At 31.7% G+C, this 27370-nt stretch overlaps 4 protein-coding genes across 6 annotated transcripts; 2 read left to right on the top strand and 2 right to left on the bottom strand.

Annotated features, from left to right (window-relative positions):
* Window positions 1-1094: 1094 nt before the first annotated feature.
* On the bottom strand, window positions 1095-5902 carry LOC126854228 (very long-chain specific acyl-CoA dehydrogenase, mitochondrial). Its single transcript, XM_050600749.1, has 8 exons — window positions 5536-5902; window positions 4534-4741; window positions 4225-4443; window positions 3646-4074; window positions 3111-3374; window positions 2341-2697; window positions 2042-2254; window positions 1095-1747 (listed from the first exon to the last, which is right to left on the bottom strand). Exons 1-8 carry the CDS (start codon window positions 5622-5624, stop codon window positions 1613-1615), a joined length of 1914 nt encoding a protein of 637 aa, XP_050456706.1. The 5' UTR covers window positions 5625-5902; the 3' UTR covers window positions 1095-1612.
* Window positions 5903-8202: 2300 nt separating this feature from the next.
* Window positions 8203-11175, top strand: LOC126854263 (mitochondrial nicotinamide adenine dinucleotide transporter SLC25A51). The gene is made up of 3 exons (XM_050600830.1): window positions 8203-8384; window positions 8750-9033; window positions 9178-11175. The coding sequence occupies exons 2-3, from the start codon at window positions 8887-8889 to the stop codon at window positions 9886-9888; spliced, it is 858 nt and encodes a 285-aa protein (XP_050456787.1). The 5' UTR covers window positions 8203-8384; window positions 8750-8886; the 3' UTR covers window positions 9889-11175.
* A 552-nt stretch (window positions 11176-11727) lies between these two features.
* LOC126854236 (gamma-1-syntrophin) lies at window positions 11728-25880 on the top strand. 3 transcript variants are annotated; one of them, XM_050600765.1, is made up of 11 exons: window positions 11728-11874; window positions 13002-13272; window positions 17908-18012; window positions 18153-18351; window positions 19643-19768; window positions 19839-20000; window positions 20318-20502; window positions 20642-20800; window positions 21137-21361; window positions 21515-21718; window positions 21797-25880. In XM_050600765.1, the coding sequence occupies exons 2-11, from the start codon at window positions 13210-13212 to the stop codon at window positions 21902-21904; spliced, it is 1536 nt and encodes a 511-aa protein (XP_050456722.1). In that variant the 5' UTR covers window positions 11728-11874; window positions 13002-13209; the 3' UTR covers window positions 21905-25880. The 3 variants fall into 3 exon arrangements, with proteins under 3 accessions (XP_050456722.1, XP_050456724.1, XP_050456723.1); XM_050600767.1 differs by having other exon boundaries at window positions 11731-11874; window positions 18156-18351; XM_050600766.1 differs by lacking the exon at window positions 11728-11874 and adding an exon at window positions 12011-12393.
* LOC126854288 (uncharacterized) lies at window positions 13851-15506 on the bottom strand. Its single transcript, XM_050600877.1, has 3 exons — window positions 15018-15506; window positions 14373-14532; window positions 13851-14230 (listed from the first exon to the last, which is right to left on the bottom strand). The coding sequence occupies exons 1-3, from the start codon at window positions 15074-15076 to the stop codon at window positions 14126-14128; spliced, it is 324 nt and encodes a 107-aa protein (XP_050456834.1). The 5' UTR covers window positions 15077-15506; the 3' UTR covers window positions 13851-14125.
* Window positions 25881-27370: the final 1490 nt, after the last annotated feature.

Genomic DNA, 27370 nt, shown 5'->3' with positions numbered 1-27370 from the left:
TAAAGTTTTCGTATTAGTGAATGTTATCGCGAGAATTCGAGCAAAGTACTGCTGCTATGAAAATTGAATGAGATTTCAAACTCGGCGAATTTGTAATTTTCATATGCACTTGTTAATTCGCTAAAATGAAGAGAAAAAAAATTATAATGAACTCATTAATATCATTTTTATCTAAATAATCTATAGCGAGATTTACTTTAAATGTTAAGTAAGACATTTGTTCGATTAATTACAAATTTCTTTACTACTATTATTAAATTAGAAATTATCAACTTTATATTGTTAAATTTTGTCTACATGATAAACAAAGAATTTTATTTTACTAGAATTACTGCTAAAAAAATCGCATTCAAAAAGTTTGTTTTACTTAACATATTTTTCATAAACTGCGAGAAATCGAAAATAACAAGACAATTTGATCCTCAAACTTCAAGTAATGTATGATCATGTTGTGCGGATTGTGCGTGCAGCTTCATGTTTCTTCGCCTCACTTTCATTTTACATAAAATATTAATCTCATGTTACACACAGATGTTATATACTTTAAAAAAAGGATACACTAGATCTATATATATATATATATATATATATATATATATATATATATAGATACACACACAGTGTGCTTCCACTTATTATGGATAAAATATGATGGAAAAATGTGCATCTTAATATTCGCATAATTGTGATATTGTTAAATTATACATTTAACGATTAGAGAAAAGCAATTGGTTATTATAATTAATGATTGTAGCTTCCTGTATGATACATTTCTTTCATGTGTCTCATGCTACAAAGAGTTTCTTTAAGTGGGAAAAGAGAGCAGCTACGATATAATATTAAATAATATATATATATATATATATATATATATATATATATATATATATACATACATTTTTTTTATGTATAAGATATATATGCTGTAACACGATACACTTCTCCCATTTAAAGTTTTTCATTTAATTTATATTATGTAAAAAAACGACTTAATACATCGTGTGATCTATATATTAAATGATTATTTTTATTATTTTAACAAAAGTGATGGATATATATGAATAAACAGTATCTAAAAAAAAGGAAACTTCAAATAAATATTTGTATGAGTATTTATTTGAAATCGTCGTTTCGTGTAAAGGTATGAAGAGAATATTAAAAATACATAATTTTATATTTACATGATATACCTTATGCTTTATACCTTACATATTTACTATTTGTTCTGTTTATTGCTTAAAATTATATGCGCACAAATAATTTTTATGGAAAATAGAGTTGGTCATGTCTTTCTACATTTCTTTTTTCACTTATCTTTTAATCTCAAAAATTCGAAATTTTCATTTTGTGTACACATGCATTTGAAATTTATAATATTAACTAAATATAATTTTTTGAGATCTATAGATTAATCTATTTTATTTAATTAACTAAATTCATGTCAATTTATATGTAATTGCGTTATGAATTATGAAATTGATATCTTTTCTCATCTAGACAGCAATTTTTCTTTTCATTGTTTTTTATATCTAGCATAGATTACAAAATTAGATGTCGTTTCTCTAAGATAAAAAAATAAATTTATAAGTAAATTTGCAAACTTACAATATCCTTAAAAGCCCAGAGGATTCAATTGTACACAACCACCGACATCGCATACGTTCCTCGAAATCTTACTCAATTTATTAAAGATGTTCAAATGCTTGTCAGAATTGACCTGCAGATTATATGCAATGCGGCTGGATGCCTATACCAAAAATGCGATATTAAATAAAGTGTTTAATATTATATTTATAAAATGAATTGCTATTCACATTATTGCCAAGATTCAGTAATATTTGAACATGAAAAAATAAGAAAATAATCAATTGTTACTATTCAAGAGAAAAAAATATTTTGTAACGTTAGATTCTCCAAATGCTCTCTTGTACATTAAAAATTTATTCGTTAGATTAGAAAAACAATATAATGAAAAATTATAAGCAAATAGTTTAGATGGCAATTTTTGATCGTGTTACAATAAAGAATGATATATTCATACCTCCATGCACCAAGTTTCCGCCATTAACAATTCATGTTCGGCACTGGGAAGATTCTTATTTAGCGACATAGTCGCCCTACTCAATACAATCGCCATTGTATATGTATCAAAAGCAGCTTGCGTAATCCTGTTGAGGATAAACTGTTCTTCTACAATCCCTCGTCCATATTTAATAAGAACGTTTTCTATTACTTGACCAAAGGTTTCCACACTCTACAATTACAATATTTTTTATATACAAACTTATGTTATAGATTTCGTTATAGATTACGTACAAGTTTAATTTATATTATTTTTACCTTTGAGCAAAGCGCAGCGCTTTCCGCCAATCTCGGATGAACTAAATCCCCAAAAGTAGGCGGCGATCTTAAACCGATCGCTCTGGTCGCTCGCTTAGTAGCTTCCTCGAAGATTAGTCCTAGATTTGCTGTGGGATTCTTAAAAGCTTTTTGCAATTCTTTTAAGTGACTACCGGCATACTGGATACCAGTGAGTGACACGAACAGACGCAAAATGTCGTTTGTCCCTTCAAAGATTCTGAATACGCGTAGATCGCGCATTACACGCTCCAAACCGGCTTCTGACATGAAACCCATACCGCCTAAGATCTGAATAGCTTCATCGCAAGTCCACCACGCGGATTCCGATGAGAAACACTGCAATACAAAAAGGATTTGTAATGTATAATACAGAGGACGAATACGATAAATTCGCTGTTCGTTATTAGAATTATATTAGATTTTTTGTTGCTATGTGTATATCATTCTACATAGTTTTCGTATCATAAAATAAATATTTGTTGTATGAGGAAGAAAAACTGACTAGATAAAATAAAGAACAAACAGGCACAATCTTTTTATCATTACAGCTCATTCTAGCCAGCTTTTTCTCCTTATCAAAAGAAGACATCAAAGTTATATTATAGAACTTTATAGAATCCTAGTCCCTTAAAAATTTTAATACATATAAATAATGGTTTTCTTTGTAAATTTACTGAAATTTTATAAATCTTTTTAATTATCTTGATAAATTATGATAAATCAAATTAATCGAATAACAGGAGAATCACCTTTGAAATAGCTGCTTCTAAGTGATAGTCTTGGCTTCCAAGGTCCATGTTACCAGAAATTGCGTATGCGAGAGACTCGGTAATGTAATGTAGTATAGTCATACGCGCCAACTTTTCCTGTATGGTGCCATAATTGTTCAATGTACGACCAAACTGCACGCGTTGCGTCGCGTGACTCACGGCCTTGTTGATGCAGTAACGCATGGTGCCGGACATACACGCGGACATACCAAATCTACCATTGTTCAGGATATTCATTGCGATCTGGAATTAAAACGAATATATTAACGTGCAATATTTGAGTTTATGAATAAAAATAATTCGCCAAGTTTTGTACAAGCTTGAAAAATTGTGAAAACAAAAGAAAATTTTAAGAATTATTAAGTATAATATATTTAATAATTTTATCTATTGATATGTGTTATCGACATATAATGTAAGTAGATTGTGTGTGTATTAAACATGTTTCTTAACTTTCTTTTTAACAATTTATAATATTACCCAAATGTGAAACGTTATATTTACAAACTATTACCTTAAAACCTTCACCCTCCTTGCCAAGAACATTCTCCGCTGGAATTTTGGCGTCTTCGAAGAAAATCGCTGCCGTATTGCTACATTTGATGCCCATTTTTTTTTCAGGCGGTCCGCTGGTAACACCATCGAATCCCCTCTCGACGATGAAAGCTGTCATCTTGTTTTTCGTTTCGCCCGTTTTCGGATCTTTGAAAGGCACTTGTGCAAAGACAGTCATGATGTTGGCGATACCTCCGTTCGATATCCAGATCTTGCTACCGTTGAGAACGTAGTGTGATCCATCCGCGGACTTGACCGCGCGTGAACGTATTGAACTGGCATCGGAACCGGAACTCGGTTCCGTTAAGCAAAAAGCGGCATACTCGCCGTTGCTAACCCGGGGTAGATATTTGGCCTTTTGTTCCGGAGTGCCATACAAAAGTATGCCCTAAAATAGGTATATGTATTAATCAAAAAAACAAAAAAAAGAAAAAAGGAATGTATTATATTCAGATTATCAGAAAAAATGGTAAAAATATGTGAAGAAAAATAAAGGAAAACAACCGTATTAAGAAAGAAAACCCGTAAAAAAGTTTACCTTGAAACCTATGCTTTGGTGTGCACCAAGCATGATACCAAGACCCAAATCATAATAGCCACATATTTCGACTATTCGGCTGTACTGAGTATTTGTCAATCCTAATCCGCCAAATTCCTGGGGGATTTGCAAAGAAAACCCTCCCATTTCCCAGAGAGCAGCTACTGTTTTCTCATCTACAGATGCAGTTTCATCGTTTTTAACTGGATCATTTATTTCCTAACAAGAGAAAAGAAAACATGTATCTTATATACAGATACTCCTATTTCCATCCATTTTGCTTATTTTACTGTTTAAAAAGATATTTACCTCGTAGAATTTCTCTAAAGGATCAATAAGCATTTTTATCGTATCAGTTTGCTCCTCGTTCATGGGTTCCGGATATGGAAACACTTGATTCAATTGCAATTGACCACGGAAGAGATTCATGGTGAAAGATTGAGATTCTTTTGTAGAAGCATTTTCCTGCGCTTTTTCTTCTTTGAGCGGTTTTACTGCAGCTTGCGTAGCCAAACATCTAAGCATGTATGTGTTGGATATAATTTTAGTATCATTATATAATTATTATATATTTCAATTATTATTTTTTAAGAATTATTATTTAAACAATTATATTTTCTTAAATATAAAATAACCTGATATAATAAACATATATCCAAAAATTATTCCATTTTAGAACATGCAATATAAGCTTTAAGTTATTCTATTTTATCTCATTTATAATGATTAATTTAATAATTGTCATAGATAAACATTTCAAAATTTCGAACTGTCTACGGATGCGTTCCGTTTCACGCATTGAGCGCATAGATCGCCTGAAAATTTATAGTTCACGTAACATATATTATAGATTTCCAAACTATCTCTGCGCTCTATGCGTGAAACGGAACGCAACCCATATTTGATGTATGCGGACATGTTTGACATTTCGCGTACATGTATGTATATGTGTATTGCGAGAGGTCGCAATCCAAAGTCCATTAGTCCACGTTTTGACGCGTACATAACTTGCAACTAAAAATACCATTGATATAAAAATGCGAATTGACGTGGAGAAGCTATATATGATTTATGAATTTCGCAAACTGCATAAATTGATTCGTTAAAAATCGAATATTTATTCTATATAATAATAAACAAATATTTACTTGATTAATATTTTTTACGATTTAAATTCAATCTAAAAAATTATAGATATCGACGAAATATAAACGTCATGCTAATGGAATAAAATAGAAAATTAATGCAATTTGAAGTTTGCTCGAGATTAGCAACAGGTTGTTCCAAAATCGAGTGAAAAAAATGTTTCACCTTGATGCGATCCAGGGTCCTAAGGGCGCTTCGAGGGCCTTATTAAGGTTCCTGGAGGCTGACGCGAATGTCTTGGTGATGCGAAACATTGTTTGGATTGTATTTATTCACTGATGATAATAATATAAGATTATTATTACGACTTTATATATCGACGATAATTACTTTCACTTTGCACAATCGAAATATCTACGCGTCACGACGACAAACGACGACACGAACGATACTGGCTTACTGGCCACGTTGTTATTCGGGAACATGCTTACGCGCAAAAGTGTCATTCTATCTTTGTTCCTTATTGAAAGTTGAACAAGGACAGAGCACGCTTATACATTAAAAAGCATACTTTCCAGATACCCACACTATGGTGTACTATAGAGTGCGCTCCGTTTCTCGCATGATGCGCACAGAAATAGAAGTACACAAGATCGTACCTCCGTATACTTAGCAGACAAATTTGGTATTTTTTATTTTTTATTATTGCAATCATTTGGGAATCGTTTGTGCAAATTTAGGAATATAGTATAGTTTAGGAAATAATAATTTGTTTATAATAAATGAAAATTAATTGAGCGTATAGTTAGCAGACATAATGTTAAAAAAATTCTTTTTTTATTTTAATCAACGTGAAAACATTTGGGAAACACGTCTGTCATGTTTCTAATGTTTAGGAAATGATATATAGTTTATTTTATAATAATTAATTTTTCATCAGCTGATAATCCGGAACCGGATAAGGTCAAATATACAAAGCTAAATGGATGGGATCCGATATATAGTATACATTGTTAATTGGCCAGTTGTTGCTCTAGGATTCTGATTGATCAATCGTAATAGATTGGTCCATTTTCTTATCATGCATGCTTATCTGGACTAATTAATTTTCTTGCATATTTATCTGCGTTTATTTTGTCTGAATATAACCTTTATACGGTTATGACTAAAAATTTTTCGACAGGGGTGGTTTACAATAGAGTCGTAATTCCTAAGAAATTGAGCAATTGCAGATTACGTTTACATGTCACCCCTATATAATCGAATTTAATAACTTAGTAATTCTAAGGCTAGCCAATCACAGTCATTCCATTCTTCAGAGGAATAGCTGTGATTGGCCATTTTTACAACAACGGACGTTATTAAAGTCGACGTTAAGGGTGACGTATAAACGTAATCACTATAGTATAGACTACATAGAACTATGGTTGCGTTCCGTTTCATGCATAGAGCGCATAGATCGTTTGGAAATCTATAATATAAGTGACGTGAACTATAGATTTTCAGGCGATCTATGCGCTGACTCAATGCGTGAAACGGAACGCATCCTATATAGTATTATATAGTACTATAGTACTATAATACTATATAGTAATATAGTATAGACTGCTGCGAGAACTCTCAGATTGGTCAATTGTATTAAAGCTAGGTTCCAAAACGGTGAAAAACCATTAATTTATATATATATATATATAGTATTAAAAATATATGTAGATATTTTTAATTTAACTATATATATATATATATATATACAGGGTGTCCTAGACCACCCGTAAACCCCTTTTCTTTCAAAAACTAAGCATTTTAGAGAAAAACGTTTTGAACAAAAATTGTATGGTTTTGAGGGGAACATAAGATGGTGTCATTGGTTTGACCTTGGATGGCATCGTTAAAGTCAAGTCAAGGACATCTTTAATTTCTTAAATGGAATCCTCTATTTTTTATTGCATATTCGTATAGCTTATGTCGAGAACTTTCCAAAACACTATAATAAAGTATTTTTTTATTAAGAATTTTTTGAATTATTTTGTATCTTAATCTGACATATTTTAGTATAAAATATAAAATCTCTTGAAAATTATTTAGTGTTCGAATTGCATCGTAATACTTTTATGTACATAATAATAAGATGAATGGTGTAAAGAAAAAATAAATTGTTATAGAAAAATATATTGCAAATAATTGCTTACTTTTTTTTAAAAACAATTATTTTCTGTACACCATTTAATTCATCTTATTATTCTGTACATAAAAGTATTACGATACAATTATCGAAAACTAAATAATTTTCGAGATATTTTATATTTTATATTAAAATACGTCAGATTAAGATATAAAATAACTCAATAAATTCTTAATGATAAAATACTTTTCTACAATTCTGTAGATTGTGGATGTTGTTTCACTTCATCTGTTTGTCGCTCTCTTTTTCTTTCTTAAATGGCACCTACCCTAAAGCTAGGGTTAATACAGTCAGTATTTTGCAATCTATTTGTCGCTGAAACGATAAGAAATTTTTTTACAGCAAAAGCTATATAAGTTATAGTTGGTTTCGATGTATAGTTCGACATAGTTCCATTTATACGTAACGATGTTTGCTTTTCGGATCAAATTTATTTAACAAAGTTTTCTATCACCTTATTGTCGATAAATTCACAACTAATTTTCACATAATATAGAATTAAAATGTTTTTATTTAAATATAATATCTTTTCACATAGAGCGCGCGCCTTATAGGTGCATTCAAGAGACACCATTGCATAACTTTGAGCGTCATCTTGTCAACACTCGACGTTGATTTGTTGGTCTAGAAATAAGAACCAATCATATTCGATTGTTACGCAACAGCTGTTCAGCAGTTGTCTTCTGAACGCAGCTATCGATCAGCTGATTAGCTTATCAGCACATCAGCTGTGGAATCAGACACAATATGACGGCGATTGGCACACAAACATCATCGATAATGATAAATGTATGATATAACGAGTGCCACGGTCTACGGCACCGTTAATACCTAAAGACTCCTATGTCTTTAAAGCTATGGGTTGAATGGCGCGGAAGGAAAGTTTAAATATGTAAGTAGAAAATTGACATGTTAGAAACTTGTTCACACGTGTTACAATTAGGTTAGGTTATATGATGTAATCGCGCGAATCATGCAGATTTTTCATACTCTCCGAATATAAAGCATTTATTTTTCAATTATTAATTAGATTGACAAAGATGCAAATAATCGTACATCGGAATATTGTAATATTTTTTTGAAGAAAATATCAATAATAAAATAAATATATGTAAAATATGATTACTAATTTAGATAAGATAACATATAATTCACTAATCAAACGAAATTTAAAAATGAGAAGCTTGGATACTTAGCTAATCTATATAATAATTATTATATAGAATAATTAGCTAATCTTTGTTTTTATTCTTTCAGATAAAAAAATGCCTAATTCAATATGCAATTTGTCACAAATATCTTTGGACAAGAAGTATGTGGAATATATTTAAAATCAGAATAATTGAATATTCTTTCTTCCGGATGTCATTGGTGTTTCTAAAAATTATACTAATATGAATAATATTACATCGGAGAAGCTTTCGTTATATTCGGTTCTTAGAATCAAACGAGATGACCTTAAGGAATTTATTTGCGGCTGGGGTGCCGCTGTTATTAACGTCACTGTCACTTTCCCTATTAATAAAGTCATATTTAGACAGGTATGTAATGAAAATAAATAACGCTAATAAATATTTCTCTACATTATGACAACATAGGTTTACTTTTTAGTAAAATTAAAAAGACTTAAAATTTAAGTAAAAACATTAAATTATCAAAAATTATTTTTGTTATGATACTGATAGATTTTGGAGGGAGTACCAGTGAGCACTGCAGTCGGGCAGATATCACGAGAGGGAATACAATTGCTGTATCGTGGAATTTTACCTCCTCTGTGCCAAAAGACTTTATCCCTCAGTCTAATGTTTAGCACGTACGAAGGATGCAAACAGAGATTTTGTTTGCTCACTGTGAATGATGTGCTGGCTAAGGTACTGGCGGCGAATATAGCGGGCACGGTGGAAGCTGTGCTTATGCCGTTTGAGAGAGTACAAACGCTGCTGCAGGATTGGCGATATCACGACAAATTCAAGAATACGCCCCATGCGTTTAGGTATCTTTTGACGAATTATGGCGTGTCTGAATGTTATCGCGGCATGGTTCCTATCATATATAGAAACAGCTTGTCCAATCTGATGTTCTTCACTCTGCGAGATCAGTCGAAAATGTTGATAGGCGAGCAGGATTCATTACTGACGAACTTTATCAGCGGTGCGCTCATCGGTGGCTTTACTAGCACAGTGTTTTATCCAATGAATGTAATCAAGATACACATGCAGACAAAAATTGGTGGCGACTTCGAGAAATTCCAAGTTGTGTTTCGCGAGATATATGACTCCAGAAATCGAAATTTAGCTTCTTTTTACAAAGGCGTACACTTGAACTACATGAGGTCTTTCATTAGCTGGGGTGTGATAAACGCATCGTACGATTTTTTGAAGAACATTTTCCTTTAAATTATTTAATGCAGAAAAGAAGTATTTTTATTTGTATTTATTTAGGAAATTTATTTCACTTCTCACTTTATATCAGATATTTTAAATAATAGTAGGAAATTGTATCTTTTGTAAAAAGATGTGATGGTTGCAGTCGCACATATTTCTTGATATAAATATGCGATTGCACATAGGAGAGAAGTCTATTACATATTATGTAAAAACTTACCTATTTTAATATCTATTTAGCTTTAATAACTAATTGGAGATAATGTTAGACTGACTTGTTTTCTTTTTAATGAATGAGAAAAATCCGAGATAAATTTTAAAAAACACTGTTCTTTTCTAAAAGATTGTATGATTTGTATGTACAAATCACATATAGATAGGTCATAGACTTCTATATATATATAATATAGAAGCGTGAGATAGGTGCAATTAATAATTGTAGAAAAAAATCTTTTTAATAATTTAATCTTTTTTTTATAAACACAAATTTTATGGTGAATTTTTAGATGAAAATATTTCAAACATTCGTAATTTATGAGGTGGAAGAGAATTACAATCCAATTAATAAGATGTAAACAACTTGCTCTAAATTATGAGCAAAATACTTTTTCATTATTTTGATAAACTATAATTGATAAAACTATAATTATTCCGTGTTTCGTGTTATGCCATAATTGTATATAATTATATTGAAATACTTTATAAAAATTCTCTGGTTACAATTGTATAGGAATATTCTATGAAAAATCTCTGAATTTCGAGACGCCTAAAAGTATATCACTGGAATTCAGTGGCATGATTTGTAATATGTGATATGACATTATGTGTTATAATGTCTTAATAATCCAAAAAAAAAAAATAGAAATATTGCATGTTTATTGGATGTTTATTATAATAATGCATACATGATATTATGTAATATAAAAATTTCGAAGAGTTCTCTCAAATAATATAGAAGAGAAGCAATATACAATTTATTATTTAAATACAAAATACGATTCCTTCATATGATATTAATCTTATATCATATGTATCATGATGGTATATATTTTGTGATACATAGGAGTTTATGAGATATGGTAACAATTTCGATCAATGAACTGAAACATGATATAATGTTATAACTATATGATTAAATAATTCAATTCACACAAAGTAATTGAAGAATTATATGTATATCAAACGATATTTATATTATTAATTGAATATTCATGTTATATACTTGCGCTGGGACGCTGGGAAGATGAAGATGTAAAAAAAATAATGGAAAATACAATATAATTTCTGTATTGATTACAGCATTTTATTCTGTTGTAAATATATATATATAAATATACATTTTACATTTTCAAAATTCCCGCCAAACCAAATATAGGATCGGCTACAAAACTGAAGTTTGGCATAATCGCGAGGAGGCCAAAAGCACGGACACACGTCTCTCTTTTTCTATAAATCTATTTCTATATCACAATATGGAGCGCGTCATTTTTGGAATAAAATATTTTCAGACACTAGTGTAAAAAAATCAGAACATCATTATATATAGAGAATACAAGAAAGGTATATCTATTTAAATTCATTTTTATTAAGATTCAATTTATGGCAAGAGATAAAATTATATTCCGAGATATCTTTAATTTTCGCAGTGCGAGTCAAACTCTAAAGGAGGTTGATAAGAGGAACCAGATTCGTCGCAGGGACAACGGTCGCTTTGATCCGCGCCTGAACAAGCTCCGCTTATGCGCGGCGCCCTGCATAAATCGATGCGCCACGGCCCATGGCTTTCAATCCGCGCGATACATATATGGATATGTATGTGTGTACATGCTATACATGTATGTATGGGCCAGTCGTGCTGTGCACTGACAGTCTGACAGGATAGACGCATCCAGTTGGCGCCTGCCGCCAGCCAGGTTTACGCTCGTCGTCCAGAAGCGTCGCGTTTTCCGGTGTTCCGGTCACATCGACATCGTCGACCTCGACACCGGTTTCCAATAAGTGAATTTTCAACTCGACTGCGTTACATACCCAAGCAGAACAGAAAATCACAATGATATCAAAAATGACATCATAATGACTGTCAAAAGTCATCATGATGTCATTTTGATGTCATCTTAATATCATTTTAATGTCATTTGATATTATTATTGTGATTTTCTGGTCTGCTTGGGTAAGCGAGACTATAATAATCCGCTCGAGAATTGCTGACCCGGAATCGGTTGACTCTCGTCTCGACTCTCGATGTGACTCTTCCCTTCGATCGTTCCCTAGAACGTTCCCTAGAATGTTCCCTTTAAGTCCAATCAAGAATTCGGAAAATTCTAAAAACATTAATGTTATCAAAATTTCAATCGTGAAAAGGGATAAGATTTTTCGAGAGAAAATGGTCGTGCGGGAAAAATGCAGCCAAGGCGGACCTTATTTAGGGAATGAAATCCGAACTCGTAAATTGGTTCAAATTTCCGATGCCGTGGAAGGGCTTGTTCACAAGCAGAAGACGTAATTCAACGATTCAAGGTCATAAATTATTTTAATTTCGGGGAATTGAGAATTTTTTTCGATGCGAGTATAATAAGATCCCTAACAAAATACATATCCAAAGACGTTTGGAGGACATCCGGATGTTTCTTCAGGATGTATCCTTCAGATTTCTTATCTAGGATGTTATCCTTTGAATGTTTGAGGATATTATTCTCAGAATGTCCTGAGGATATCCTCTAAATGTTATCCTCTGGATGTCCAAGTATATTTTCATGGATGTTTTACGGATGTCATTTTTTGGATGTCCGAGGATATTATTCTCAGGATGTTTTATGGATGTTAACCTTTGGATGTCCGGGATGTTCTCCTCAGGATATCCCTAAAAATTATCCTGAAGATGTCCAGGATGTTATCCTGAAAATATCCTCAGGATATCCTTAGGATGTTTTGGATATGTGTATTGTTAGGGATATGATGATCATTTTCGCGCGCTTTAGAAATTGAAAACGCACCAGTATATCAATCCTCGTTTCAGCCGTGCGCGCGGCAGCTTCTCTATCTCTCTATCTCTCTTTCGCTGCCTCCCTCCCCTCTTTCTCTCTCTTTCTCCCCCCTCCCCTGATATACATTCGTTTTTCGCGCAGGGAGAGCCGCTACGATGAAGGGCCGTCGCGGTCACCGCGCGAGGAACAGCCCGTCGTCGGAACAGTTGGAGTCGCGATAGTCGCGGTACTCGCCGATGTTGCCAGCGGTGGCCACGACAAGTCTCGTCGCCGAGGCTGACAGCAGTAGCACGAGCCTCGGACGATAGGCCAGGGTGCCGGGTCACCTCACTCATCGCGCCCGAGAATAATGAGAATCAACGCGACGAAGATGAGCACTCCGATCGAGGAGAAGATTGATCAGAAGCTCAAGGTACGGTTTACCTCGGGGAAAAAGGGCCAAGGCAATCTCGGGCAGGCTGCCCGTTGATCTTCGATGATCAATAAAGCGCATCCTCACAGCTTGCATACTTATACAATTAGCCGCATAATCCTGACCGCGACGCGACTCGGAGAGTTCGCTTGAAACAGATGTGCAATGGATATTCCTGGATATCCATATATAATTGCGTTGGACGGATATATTGAACCGAGTTTACGATTAGAGATTGAACTAAATTAATCTTTGTTTTAAAATTAAATTATCGAAGACTATTTCTGAAGAGAGTTAATTCAAAGATATGTAATGTAGCTGATTTAATTTGTCTCGGTTAATGCGTGTGTGATAAAACCGACTGTAATTTCATTAGGAGACATGATCTCGTTGGCTTGATATGGCAGATAGATATTTATATAATGACCGGAGATATTTGGCATCTAAAATCAATTATGGAATTCGAGATTTTCATATTCCCTTAAAATAAAAAAAGCAACTCGACATTATTGTTCTTCTGATGTGCGCAAATAATACGATCGTATTTTATTAATCTCAAGTACACAGTCCGTCTCGTTTCGAGCTCAGCCAGCTATGAATATTTCGTTAAACGTTAATCACATGGATTGCAGTCACGATAGTATTTACCGCTAGATACGGTATGTGAGCGTGGCCTCGTGTTTTTGCATACGATAAGAGAGCGAATGAAAGGTCAAAAGAGCCGTGTGTATGCGAATGCGGTGGATTTTAGTCGGGTCGCGTTGCACGTCACGTAATTCTACTCGTTACCATCCGCCTCGAGCAGATACACGCATACATACTGATGAAGCAATATCATCCGGATGCCCCATAATTAGAAGACGCATTCATAGAATGTATCACATTCTCTCTCGAACAAAAACTTGGAAACTATTTTGAATGTTGAGCGAAAGCTGATTCCCTTCAACACATATCTTCTCTGAAGAAGAAATATGGATAAAATTATTTTAATATATTTAATTATTTTACTTTTAATTTAAGTATCAAAGATATATATGAATGATTATTTTCCATTGTACGATAGTCTCTCTTAAAGTACAAATGTAAATAAATTTTCTTACGTTTTTAGAAGTCGAAGATATGGTACGTGCAGATCTGAAAATTTTGGATGTTTTGGACTTGGAATTTTCTGGACCAGTGCTCGCACATCTTCTCGCGTCAGTTATTCTCTTTGCACGTTTTATCATCCTGATGAAATTCACGACGCGACAGGTGCACGAACTGTTTTTCAATCGAAATGTCATTAATCTCCTGTAAACGAACGCCCCGATTACCGGAAAATGGTGAAAAAAGTTTCATCGGGCATCGTTTTTACGAAAATCTTCTTTAAAATCGATCCGTTGTTTCACTGAAATTTCTCGTGTTTTCTTCCAAAGAAGTTATATACTAACTACAATATACATAGCTAGATACGATAGACTATAGGATCTTGATTGATATTGATAGAATCGATTCGTTTCTATAAACGTTAGTTAAAGATGACTAAAGTTTAAGCGCGATTCTATGTCCTCCTTTCTAAATGTAGAAAGAAGAACCAGGAAATGACAGTTAAATCTTAGCTAACTTTTAACGAATACTTGTAGAAACAACTCTACGGTGAAATTGGCTATTTGGAGCTTTTAAATATCGCTGAAGGATTCTAGACTTTATAGCCTAAGAAACCTCCAACGGCCCGTAATTGATGCCTTCGCAGAAACGAGCCTTACCATTCGCTTTGATAGACGCTCCTGTGCATGTACCATAAATTGGCAGTTTTATCTGCCATTAAACATTAATTTTGAGTAGATCAATATTTGTGCTACGAATACCAATTAATTACGTAAATAATGGTTCCTCACCATGTTAATAATATTATTCCGTTAATATATTACATGTATGTACATAAAATATGTGATATAAGATTTTGCTGGATTATATAAGAACTATTACATCTAACAATTTCTCGCACTACGTATATAATGTTTTACGCGTTTTAGAGTTTTTTTATTTTCTTCAGAGAAATTTCGATTTTTTTATATAGATGTTTTTCAACGATAATTTGTTACGTCGCAATAAAGTTCTCGACCTGCAAACGCGTGTTTCACGTTGGTTTCTTTCGAATCAAAAGCAAAGGAAAAAGCTTATACAAACGACAACTATTATTTTTGCTTTGCGCTCTTTGAATATTGAAGATTACGAAAAAGGTCACAGTAGTAAAAAACATCCATGAAATTCTGTTAAATATTACATTATACTGAATTTATAGAGGACGGTATGTAATAATAATGCGTGAAACTGGCATATTTCCAAAATTATAGAGTCAGTTTTTTCTCCATTATTTTATTGTTAATATTTTTAAAATATGAGAGATATAATCGTAATTTATATTGGAAAACTTTATGAAAAAAAATTCATTACATGAATTTTACGCAAGCGGATATCATTATCGATATATATATATATATATATATATATCGGTATATCGAGAATTTTATAACGTTTTACACGTTTCGCTGAATTATATTCGGAGGATAGTTTAACATTCTGATAATAATTAATGTCGGATTAATTGGAACGGACGAATTGTTAACGAGGACAAATAATGAACGCGCTGTCTGTGTTCGTTTACTAAAAATATGATGTATAAATGTGTAAGGAGGGCATTCAGGAAAATCTATTGAAATATCGTCCTGGTTTATCTGATAACTACCCCGAAAAAATTTCATTTTAGCCACCTTTCGATTGTCACATTTAATTCATATATATACATGACAAGGATCGATCAATTTTGCGGGGCTCTTTAGGATTTTCGTGACCAATTGTGTGTAATTTTCTTTGACGAGATCGATTCATTCGCTACGTAAAAAAATCATGATATGGATTTATTTTTTTATAAATTCATATTGATAAACCACTCCGATACTTCTGATACTTCTTTATATTTTTTGCGTGATTTTTTTTTTTATATAAAAATTCACATTTTATACAGAAGGTTTAATATAGAATATTGGCAACTCTTATAGCGATATAGCAACTCTTATAATGATTTATACGGATCGTTATCTTGAGAAAAATCGATTCAACATTGGTCAAGAAACTCATAAATGAAAGATAGCTCGCGTTGAGTTACATTTGATCTGCGATGTCTATAAATGTTGACTGATTCTCTTAATAATTTAACTATTTTTTTCTTTTACCGCACTTATAGTTGTCATCGTCAAGAAAAGAAAGTATCAAAATCGAATCGCCGAATAAATCACAGGATGTCCTTGGAAAAATTTAGAAAACTTAAAATTCTTAACAATTTCGCTTTGAAAAATTAGGGAATTCTTAAAATTTTTCCAAAAATTCTCTCCTTGATCTGATTGGCTAATGATTATGTCAATTATACATTTCAAATATATATTTGATTATATGTTTAATCAAAAAAATACTGAACACGCAATATTGAGTACATATTTTTTATGATTTTTACAATTAATGATAGAAAATGAAAAGATTATTTAAATGAGAAATGCTTATCTTACAAAAGTCATTCAGTTTTTTCCGGTACACTTATAAATTTTAAATTTAAGAGATTTATTTTTTCTTTATATGAGCGGAAAATAGAAAAAGCTTAATTTAAAAAATTTGATCTAAAAATTCTCTTTTACCTGGAATTTTGAACAAATTACTTAAAAAATTAGAATTTCCTGGAATTTTTAGGGAATTTTTTTACAAGTTTTAGATAGACACCTGCAATCAGAAAATTCTTGTTCATAAAAGGAGGGAATCGATTAATGAAACGAAGCCATCGCCATATTAAAAAGAAATAATCGACATTTGTAGATTGAACGAATTATAATGCGGTTTCCGCGAACCGCACACGCGGCAAATTAACAAATATGAATTAATTTAAGCCGATTGCGGTCTCACGCGGGTCAAATGTAACGGCCGGATCACACGGTTCGTTCCATCAGCCAACGAACGGGATATAACGATAATAACGATAATTCCGTTTGGAATAATTGAAAACGATCGCTGTGACCCAATAAAACACTGACTGACGTCCAATTAAGAATTTATCGAAATCTTTCTCAAGTTCTCATGCATAAATGCATGTTTGGCCGCTTGCAACGGCTTTGTTAATCAAACAATGTGCACAAAAATTAATTAATATTGGTATCGCACGTCACAGTCTATCTTCTTTTTTAATCTTGGAACTACTTCCGCATGTATCAGTCTTTCTTTTCTCTCTCGAATCTCTAAAAAATAGCTTTTATTTCCTCCCTTTAATTTAGCGAATTTTTATCTTGCTTTTTTTTTTGCTTTGACTCGGTGTTGTAAATGCAAACTACTCAGAGAAAATAATAGAGAGGTATATATTATTTTTAAATTTAAAGCTGCATAAATGGAATATTTTTAACAAATTGTAAAGAGATATATTCAATTTGATATTTAATTTAAAGACAATCAATTTGTATGATTTATTAGATTACTAAAGCCCGCTCCGTATCATTTCGTTGGAAATTCCATTTAAATACGGTCGCGTTTTTTTCCTCATATTTTTCGTGCGAATAAAGTGACAGTTCTCCACTCGATGGGGAATGGTTTTTAACCATTTGAATTTATCGATAGGTACGGACGGGAATGGTGACGGTTAGCGATGGAAAGAGTAAACCTATCCCGATGCGTTTGCACTTGTCGATGGAGGTATTGAAACTTCAACGAGAGGATTTGGAGGTAAAGTGCCTTTCGATAATATGTCGCCGAATTAACTATTTAGCGAGAATGAATGACCATCGCGTCGATATACAAATGATACTTCATCGATCACGGGTCTACGCTCTATGAAATGTGTCAAAGACTAGAATACATTTTAGCAGGCAGCGAATCACAATAAGCCACCTCTGGACGCCAAGGAGCGCATGGTGCAAATTACTAGGCAGAAGGTCGGCGGTCTGGGACTGAGCATAAAGGGTGGAGCGGAACATAAACTTCCAGTGCTGATATCGAGGATTTATAAAGGTCAGGCCGCCGATCAGTGCGGCCAACTCTTTGTAGGAGACGCAATTATTAAAGGTATCGATAAAACTGTATTACGCACGCGTCGGCTTACATAATTATATTATATAATACAAGTTCCGTCATCATCATGGTGAGATACACATTTCATTAAACCAGTGTTTTACATAAATAATGAAATTCTTTATCTAGATAATGTCAATTATCTAGATAAAGATAAGATAAGACATATAAATTATCTTAGATAAGGTAAAGACGATTTATTTCAAGTTTATTTAGATAATAGAAGAAATTATAAAGCATTTTATTGTAGATAATATTAAGATAACATTGCTTCAAAAAAAAAAAAATTAAAAAATAATGTAATAACTAAAATAATATATATTTACCTAAAAAACCTAAACTTTTTTATTAAATGCTTTTTTATATATCTTCCGCTATGATATTACTAATACAGAAATCACACTTGACAGTGAAAATAATAGAAAATACCATGCACAAGACAGTATGATGACTATATTAGGTCTATTCTTTATAGTTTCACAATGAGTACAGTACTTAATGATTCTTTAATATGATTGGATTTTATCTCCGTAGGTTATAAATATAAGAATCAAACATATATTAAAGAATCATAAAACGCTTAAGGACTGATTTTTGTCGGATGCAGCAATTATCTTAGATAATATAAGGCATGACGCATTTTTTCATCTAAGATAAAAATGTAGATAATACATCTTATTATTATCTGGATAAAGATGAGATAACGCAATTATTTTATTTAAATAAAGTTATCTAGATAACTTCATCTAGATAACACTGCATATAACGCATTATACGTGTTATATTTTCTCGTATACGTTTACGCTCATAAAATATCTGTCTCTCTAATTTAGATTGTTAATAAATGATTAATGAGATAAATCGAAAATTTGATATTGGTATTATATTCATATTATTATGTGTTTATCCTTGCTTCTCTCGCGCTAATTTAATTCTACTTAGATTATTTCAGTTTGTATGTATGATATCCTTCTATTAATATATTTGCTTCATATTATTCGCATCGTGCTGTGACGCGACATCGACAGTTTGGCGATAGTTGAATGGTACCCTGTACAGTTAATGAGTATCGATTTCAATTTTCCTACTTGTGCCAATGTGCTTGCTCCTATTGAAGGAAAAGTTGACATCGACGCTATTTCACATCATACTTGAGAGAAAGAGATCAGGATCTTTTTCTCTCTTTTTCTTTCTCTTTCACTCTTTATTTATTACATATACTACTCTTTGTTTAGGACAATATTGAGAATTTATTAAATCATATAATCCATCTATGATTCTACAGTGAATGGAGAATACATTACAGCGTGCAATCACGACGACGCTGTTAATATTTTGAGGAATGCCGGTGATATAGTAGTTCTAACGGTCAAACATTATCGAGCAGCCAAGCCATTTCTGCAAAAAAACGGTACTGTAAATTGCAAAAATAATTGTGGTACACTTACTTCTCTACGTTGATATCTAACGTTTATTAACAGAGAAGGAAGAGAAACTGGATAATGTTGCCAATGGTACAGCGGAAGATGGATGGATATCACCTAATAGGCAAGGGGGCAGTCCCAGGTGTAGCCACAGTCGACAAAGTTCGAACGCCTCTTCCAGTTCGATGCAGTATAAAAGATGGGTGGACGTCATTACGGGTAACTATATTTTCATTCAAATATAAATAGATTTAAGATTCGAATCAGATATATTCCTTTATACATTTGACACCATTCATGTAAATTCTAATTATTTTTTTTAATTTAATTTTATTTTTAAATTTTATTTATCTCATTATTATTAGTATCTTTGAGCGTAAAAAGTGACTGCCACGCATTGTTAAGAATTTTATTTTAAAAACACTATATGTGTGTATGTGTGTCTTTATTTCTTGAGCTGAAAATATCGAGTAGCTGCAATTAAATGTATAATACGAGCGTTCATGATACATAATGATTAATGGTGATATTTTCAGTTCCGTTAATGATGGCGTACGTCACAAGATATATATTTGGCACCGACAAACTGAGAAGAAACGCGTTCGAAGTAAGAGGTCTTAATGGGGCGCGTACGGGAGTGATACACTGCGATGATAGCGCTATTCTCAGCCAATGGTTGAAATACATAACTGATAACATCACAGGATTAACGCATTTGCAGGTAATCAAATAATGCGATTGATTGCGTATTATATCTTCCGTATGTCTTTTTTCATATATCGTATTTTAAATACTTAATCACTGATAATATTAGAATATATGTATCGTATCGAGGAGATTGAGCTTGAATTTGATTTCAGATGAAACTGTACAATCGTAATTTTGGAGTCGGCGAACGTATAGAATATATGGGCTGGGTAAATGAGGCAGTGAGCAATAGTAATCAACCGTGGCAGAGTTACAGACCGCGATTTTTGGCACTAAAGGGACCGGATCTGTTGCTGTTTGAGACACCTCCTGTATGTATTAATTGGTATACTTTATTTTATTTATTTAGGCTTCATTTAAAGTCATCGGTTTATAATAATAATTGTATGGAATGCACAATTGCATAGTAAATAAAAAAAATGTAAGAGTTGAAAAAAAAAAGAAAAAATAAGAAAAAACAGAAAAAATAAACAAAATATCGTACGTCAAAAAGCAAGCCGTCTGTGAATAATACTGTTTTTAAGTCTAAATATGTATTAATCCATAATAGTACAAAATAGTACAAAATAATGAGATAAATATTGTACGTATAAAGATTATGTGTATATTAAATCGTAGAAACATTCTTATAGTATCGTCGTTTTCAGTGTAATATCGGCGATTGGTCACGCTGCGCGTTGACTTTCAAGGTATATCAGACCATGTTTCGCGTGATGCGCGAATCCGAGAATGTGGACGAACGGCAGCATTGTTTCTTGGCGCAAAGCCCAGGAAAACCACCACGTTACTTGAGCGTCGAGACCAGACAAGAACTCCTACGGGTCGAGGCAGCGTGGCACACCGCCGTATGTTCGGCTGTTACACATTTAAAGGTACGCAATCAAATTTGGTGATCAGCACGCAAATTTAATTTATTTATTTATTTAACGTTTAACAATAATTATTCGTTCATCATTAATTTTAACGTTATCATCAATTCTAACGTTATTCTTTTCATCATGTTTTCTCTCTCTTTCTCGTTTCAGAGCAAAACCTTTCCAGTGACCTTTAATAGCAGAAGCGCGGGTCTAACGTTAGAATGGACTCAAGGATTTACGTTGTCATACGAAGGGATCGGTGAGATCGCGTGGCGTTACAAGTTCTCTCAATTGAGAGGCTCCAGCGACGACGGTAAAAGCAGGCTCAAATTACACTTCCAAGAACCGGATAGTATCGCTATTGAAACGAAGGTAAAACTGAATTCTCTGGCAAATTAAAAGATTCAATATAGAGTTATGTGTATTTATGTTTTGCATATATTTCAACAGGAATTGGAGTGTTCCCAGTTGCAAAACTTGTTATTCTGTATGCATGCGTTTCTTACCGCGAAGGTAGCCGCAGTAGATCCTACATTTTTAACGTCGACCACTCCGTAAAGAGCTGTAATATAAATGTAATATGATATAAACATTATTGCCGACGAGAATCACCAAGTGAATCACTTTTGTGTTCTGTTGTCGTTATACGGACTAGAGAGAGAAAGAACTTGAAATGAGCCTGAGAATTTGCTGGAAAGGAGCAGAAAAAGGAAGCGACAGAAACTAGTCAATATATCCAAAAAGTATTTTTATCGTTTACATACATATACAGATCACAAAGCGGTACTACTCATCCTACCAAGCCAATTTCACTAGAATACATATGAACCTAACGGCTATTATAGTATTATACGCATCTAGGTATAAGAATTTTTAAATTTTAGAAGCGGCAGTGCGCATTTATGAATGATAGTCTGACTGCGATTATGTTATCTGCTTTTGCTGTAAGTATATTTATCTTTTCTCGAATTTTTGAGAAACATAATATCATGTTTTGTGAGTATACATGACTATATATTTAGTATATAGTATATTATATGCTATTTTAATTATATTTAGTAATTTGTTCTCTCTTTCATTTTGGATTTTTTGATTATGCTTTTGTTAATATAGAATGTATAAAAAAATTATTGTATTCAGTATTATAAAATAATAGCATTGAATTAAAATTTATAGAAATCAATATATGTATGTACTCGTACATACATATATTGGGTACATGCAGGGAGAGAATTCCCGATTTTTAAGTTACAATAATGGCGTGAATAACGTTTTTAGTTATAAAAAATTTTATTTGCATATTTATATAAATATGTATTGCATTGCGTACCATACATATATCAGGTGCCTTAAAAAACCATGAACAAGAAGTAGCTAAATTAAAGGAGGCATCAAATTTCTGTTTTTCATCACTGAAAAGAATCATTACATATTCATGTATTTAAAGTATTGATAAAACGAGAACAACTTGCATTTCAGTAAAGAAATTCTAATTTGCAAGCTTAAAGAGGTTCTTTAAAGAGTGTGATTGAATTGAAAATAAAACAATATTCGTCCATACGATAAAACGTCAAAATAACAATTACAGCCCTATAGCAATAAACTGTAATCTATACAATTAAATGTGGCTCACACTCAAACATAATGAATATTGGAATAGTTTCTTTTTTGATGCAGTATTATCAATGGGGGCAACAAGTTCTATAAATTAAAAGTGAATTAATATTGAGCTATTGAAATACTTGTAATTGTTGACTTCCCTTATACTCGGCTATAATAGCTATGTTCTATGAATGGTTTAACTTACGCGTTTTGCGAAAATTCATCTGTATCAATAATTCTAATGTGACAGAACGTCGTATATATACCGAAAACTTATTTGATACGTAATGAATATACGAATGTCATGTTTCAACATAGCTTGACAGATCTATAATATCTTTAAATATATAAATTATCTTTTTCCAATCACTAGCTATAGTGACATAGACTTAATATTGTATATTATGTGAGTATTTTATCGGTTTGCAATTATATTTAAAGCAATAAATCTATAATGAACGAACAACTAGAGAAAATGATAAGCGAGTAAGATATAAAGCATATATATATATATACAATAAAAAACTGCATACATGACAAGGAAAGAGAAATAGTGTCATTATCAATAGGATCCACAGGAATGTTGCACGTTTTCCAATGTACGCCTAATCGTCCTTAAATTTCTTACATGTAAGACGAATGATCATGTGTCATATCGTAGATAAGATGTAAAATTAATTTTAATATTGAGAGGACCGTTATAGATTTTATTTTCCATCGTGAGTTTCAAGAATTTCCGATTACTCGTAGAAAGTGCCTACAAAGTAACATAAAGAAAATATAAAAAAAAGTTCGCTTTTCTGTTATATCATAATGATTGAATGTCGATTGTACTTTTCTAGTCTATAAAACATCAGAATGTTTTACGCAATATTTATAATCAAGGCACATTTAATATCATTCTTCACTTTCTTTCGATAATAAGAATCTGATATAATTCGGAAAGAAAACGCCGTTTTTTTTTTATAAATTTGTTGCACGGATGTTTAAGAAAAAAAGTATTCTTCTGCCCATTTTTCCGAACATTATTCACAATTGATATAATGAATATATCATAGTATTATAAGAATTAAACGATATGATATTCGATCTTGAATTTGAGCACAGAATGATGTAGCGACAATTTGTATTTTTACTAGAAAACTTATGTCCGTTTGTTATAAATTTTTATTTTTTGATAGTAAATATTTTTACATATCTCATTTATGTAAGTTCAACTTAAATTTCGATTAAAATTTGAATAATGATTAGAGCTAATAATGAAAACAATTAGGCATAATGGTACTAATTCGACTTTTATTTAGATCCTTAACCATAATCAACATTTTTCTTTATAACTTATTAGTACGAGATTACTGAAGTGGAGATTATACTATTGCACAAGAAAATTTAAAGTTTCATTTAATTATTTTACAAATTTTGATTAAAAAGGACTAGAACAAAAATTTGAAAAAATTATAAATTGATCCGAATCAAAGTTAAAATTAGTACCATGACAATCTACACTTATTGTTAAATTATATTGTTTATATTGTTTTCTTACTGAGAAGTATTTCTGTATATTTTATTGTATAGCAAACATATATACTTAATAGTTTTAATGTCATTTAAATTTTTTTAAGAAAATTAGTCAAAATTTTTTTTTGTAACTGTTATATTTTTTTCTATTATAAGATAATATTTAATTTAATAGAATTTAATTTATATATATAAGCGATGTTTAATTTGATAAAATTTTAAAATTTGATATATTGAATAATTATATTTTTTCTTCAATAATGTATTATGCTTATTGTGTATTATCTGTGCTTAAAGTCAGGAGAATTATCAAGAACTGCACAATTATAGTATATAAGTAAGTTAGTTAAGAAAGAATGGAATGAAGCTGGAAAAAATCTAAGCAATTAGATCTAAATTACTTATAGTCATATATTCATCAAAAAACTGCAGATTGTTCTATATAGCGCATTGTTGAAAAATCTTTAACATCATGTGTACTTTATTATACTCTTTATGATTTCATTCCTTTTATATTTGTTAGACTACAAATTATATTTGAAATTAAATCAAGAAAATTCGTCAATTTAGATCAATGTATGTAGGATGGTTATAGTTTAATCAACCCACTAGAATATCTCTAAGAAACTTTACGTTATCTTAAAAGATGTTTCAAACAAAAGTTGTAGAGTGCAAAGGAGGCCATCAGATGTGGGCTCAGTTAGGCCCACGTCAATTTTAAATGGAATATTTAATGAAATAATACTTAATAAAAAAATACTTTTTATTATCGTGTTTAGAAAAGCTCTCAAAATAAGCTACACGAATATGTAATAAAATATGGAAGTTTCTATTTAAAAAAATTGACTTGGACCCACATAAAGTCCTAGCTCTAAAACTGATATCTCCATCTGATGACTCTCTTTGTATTCTTCAACTCTTATTTGAAACATTTTTTTAAGATAACGCATTTTCTGAAATATTCTAGTGAATTAATTAAAATGGTTCATCCGTATAATCTTGGTAAATGTCATTAACTTTTGAGTTTATTTTATATCCACGAGCTGGACAATATAATTTTTTCTCTTTACTCCTTTGTGTGTGTGTGTATGCGTGTGTGTGTTATGTTTTTCAAAATTCAGCTCATTCCATAAATCATACATAGTATAGCTATATACAAAGATTAGAGAGCATTTGCGAATCCAGATCCTATATTGTTTCATTTGTTAGATTTATCTTCCCCTTTCTTTTATTTTTCTTTGTGCATATTATTTATACATACCAGATAAGAATACAATGGAACAGTAAGCTCGCGGCGCTGGCTAAATGTATTAACATCGGAATCTTACATTTCGCAATATATAGTTTATCTATTATAATGTCTATCCCCCATTGACAATATGTTCCAAAATATATCATTGTTAGAAGTTACAAATTAGATGTATTTTTAATTGTGCGCCTATCAGTTTTTTCTCTCCTTTATTATAATTATATACAAATTTGGTACAAAAGAGTTATTGTTACCGATTAAACTGGCAGATTGCCAGCAAAAATTAATCAAATATTTACAGTTGACATTAAATAATTTTATATTTTATTATTTTTGGACAGACTTCGGATAGTACAGTTTCTTTAAAACCTTGGTGCAATATCATCAAAAATCCTCATGGTTTAAAATCTAATTATCATTTGGCTGATGAACATATCATATCAAACTTAAATATTAGAAAATGAATATTGTAATGAAATTTCAAGTACGTAGATTAAGTATCTATTTCTCATTATGTGTTGAAAAACATTTTATTATATAATCACATTTAAATGTACTTTATATGATTTTTATTAGTTTTTTAGTGTAGAACCTATCATGCAAATATTCAAAGAGATAAATGTTCATATTATATTATATGATCAATCAAATTTTGCAAAAGTGTAAATGCATTAATCACACGCCATGAATTTATAGTCTTATTCCTTAGAATTCGTTACAACTATGTAACCAAATTTATAAAGTAATCGTTATATAAGTGTAAATATTGCAAGTAACTTTATAATGTAGTAATTGTGACATTCATTGCTGAATTACATAAAATGTTAATCAATTTTTAATTTTATTAATTATATACATTCTTCTTTGTGATTCTTATATATATATCAATATATGTTTATTAAACTTTGCAAAATATCGAACTTTTTTAATTTTTCAATTTAATTGAAAAGCCGTCGATCACTTATCATTAAAAAGTTATTAACAAAAAAAGTTTGAAATATATCAAAGTACATGCATGGACAGAAAGCAGGCGCGCGCGCGCGCACTCACACATACCCGAATATGGGTGCAAGGGAGGGTCTTCGGCCCTCCCCCCTCCCGCATCCGCCCCGCCTGTAGGAAAGGACCTTGCTTTACAATGTAGCATGTACTTTGTAAAGTTGTAAAGCGAGGTCCACTCTGCCTACCGGCGACAGGAGGTCAAAGGTCCCCCTTTGTGTGTGTGTGTGCAAGCGCATGCTTACCGTCCATGCATATACTTTAGTATATTTCAAACTTTTTTTGTTAATAATTTTTTAATAAGCAACGAGCGACGATTAAATTAAAAGAAAAAGTTACTCAAAATTATATCCTTGACAACATATATCAAGGTCATTGAAATCAGTGAGGTTACTCTTAATCTTTTACCCCCAATCTCTCCCACCACCATTATTGCATTAGTTTTTTTCGTTTTTCAAGACAAATATGAATCAACAAACATTTTAATTAGTTTTTCCGTGACCAACAAACGATTGCGCATCGATTGAACTAAGATTGAAACAAAAATAATATCTTTCCGGCTAACTTCACACAAAATTTTATTTTCGTATTTTCAAAAAAAAATATTAACCGACAAACATTGTAATTAGGCCAACAATCACCAACAAACGATTTGT

The sequence above is a fragment of the Cataglyphis hispanica genome, chromosome 13 (assembly GCF_021464435.1).
Source record: "Cataglyphis hispanica isolate Lineage 1 chromosome 13, ULB_Chis1_1.0, whole genome shotgun sequence".
NCBI classification, from domain to species: domain Eukaryota; kingdom Metazoa; phylum Arthropoda; class Insecta; order Hymenoptera; family Formicidae; genus Cataglyphis; species Cataglyphis hispanica.
Note: the sequence above shows the minus strand (reverse complement) of the source record. Positions and strands in the feature narration are given on the sequence as shown.

Excerpts from the sequence above, each read along its gene's own strand:
- LOC126854228 (XM_050600749.1), bottom strand. The coding sequence starts at position 5,624 with ATGTTTCGCATCACCAAGACATTCGCGTCAGCCTCCAGGAACCTTAAT. Across the intron at positions 3,375-3,645 it reads AGGAGGGTGAAGGTTTTAAG|ATCGCAATGAATATCCTGAA; the intron begins GTAATAGTTTGT and ends TTTTAATTCCAG. Across the intron at positions 2,255-2,340 it reads GCGCTGCGCTTTGCTCAAAG|AGTGTGGAAACCTTTGGTCA; the intron begins GTAAAAATAATA and ends TTGTAATTGTAG.
- LOC126854263 (XM_050600830.1), top strand. The coding sequence starts at position 8,887 with ATGAATAATATTACATCGGAGAAGCTTTCGTTATATTCGGTTCTTAGA. Across the intron at positions 9,034-9,177 it reads ATAAAGTCATATTTAGACAG|ATTTTGGAGGGAGTACCAGT; the intron begins GTATGTAATGAA and ends TGATACTGATAG.
- LOC126854236 (XM_050600765.1), top strand. The coding sequence starts at position 13,210 with ATGAGAATCAACGCGACGAAGATGAGCACTCCGATCGAGGAGAAGATT. Across the intron at positions 13,273-17,907 it reads AGATTGATCAGAAGCTCAAG|GTACGGACGGGAATGGTGAC; the intron begins GTACGGTTTACC and ends ATTTATCGATAG. Across the intron at positions 20,801-21,136 it reads TGCTGTTTGAGACACCTCCT|TGTAATATCGGCGATTGGTC; the intron begins GTATGTATTAAT and ends CGTCGTTTTCAG.
- LOC126854288 (XM_050600877.1), bottom strand. The coding sequence starts at position 15,076 with ATGGCAGATAAAACTGCCAATTTATGGTACATGCACAGGAGCGTCTAT. Across the intron at positions 14,533-15,017 it reads AGCGTCTATCAAAGCGAATG|TTCGTGCACCTGTCGCGTCG; the intron begins GTAAGGCTCGTT and ends ATTGAAAAACAG. Across the intron at positions 14,231-14,372 it reads TATCTTCGACTTCTAAAAAC|AGAAGATATGTGTTGAAGGG; the intron begins GTAAGAAAATTT and ends TTTCTTCTTCAG.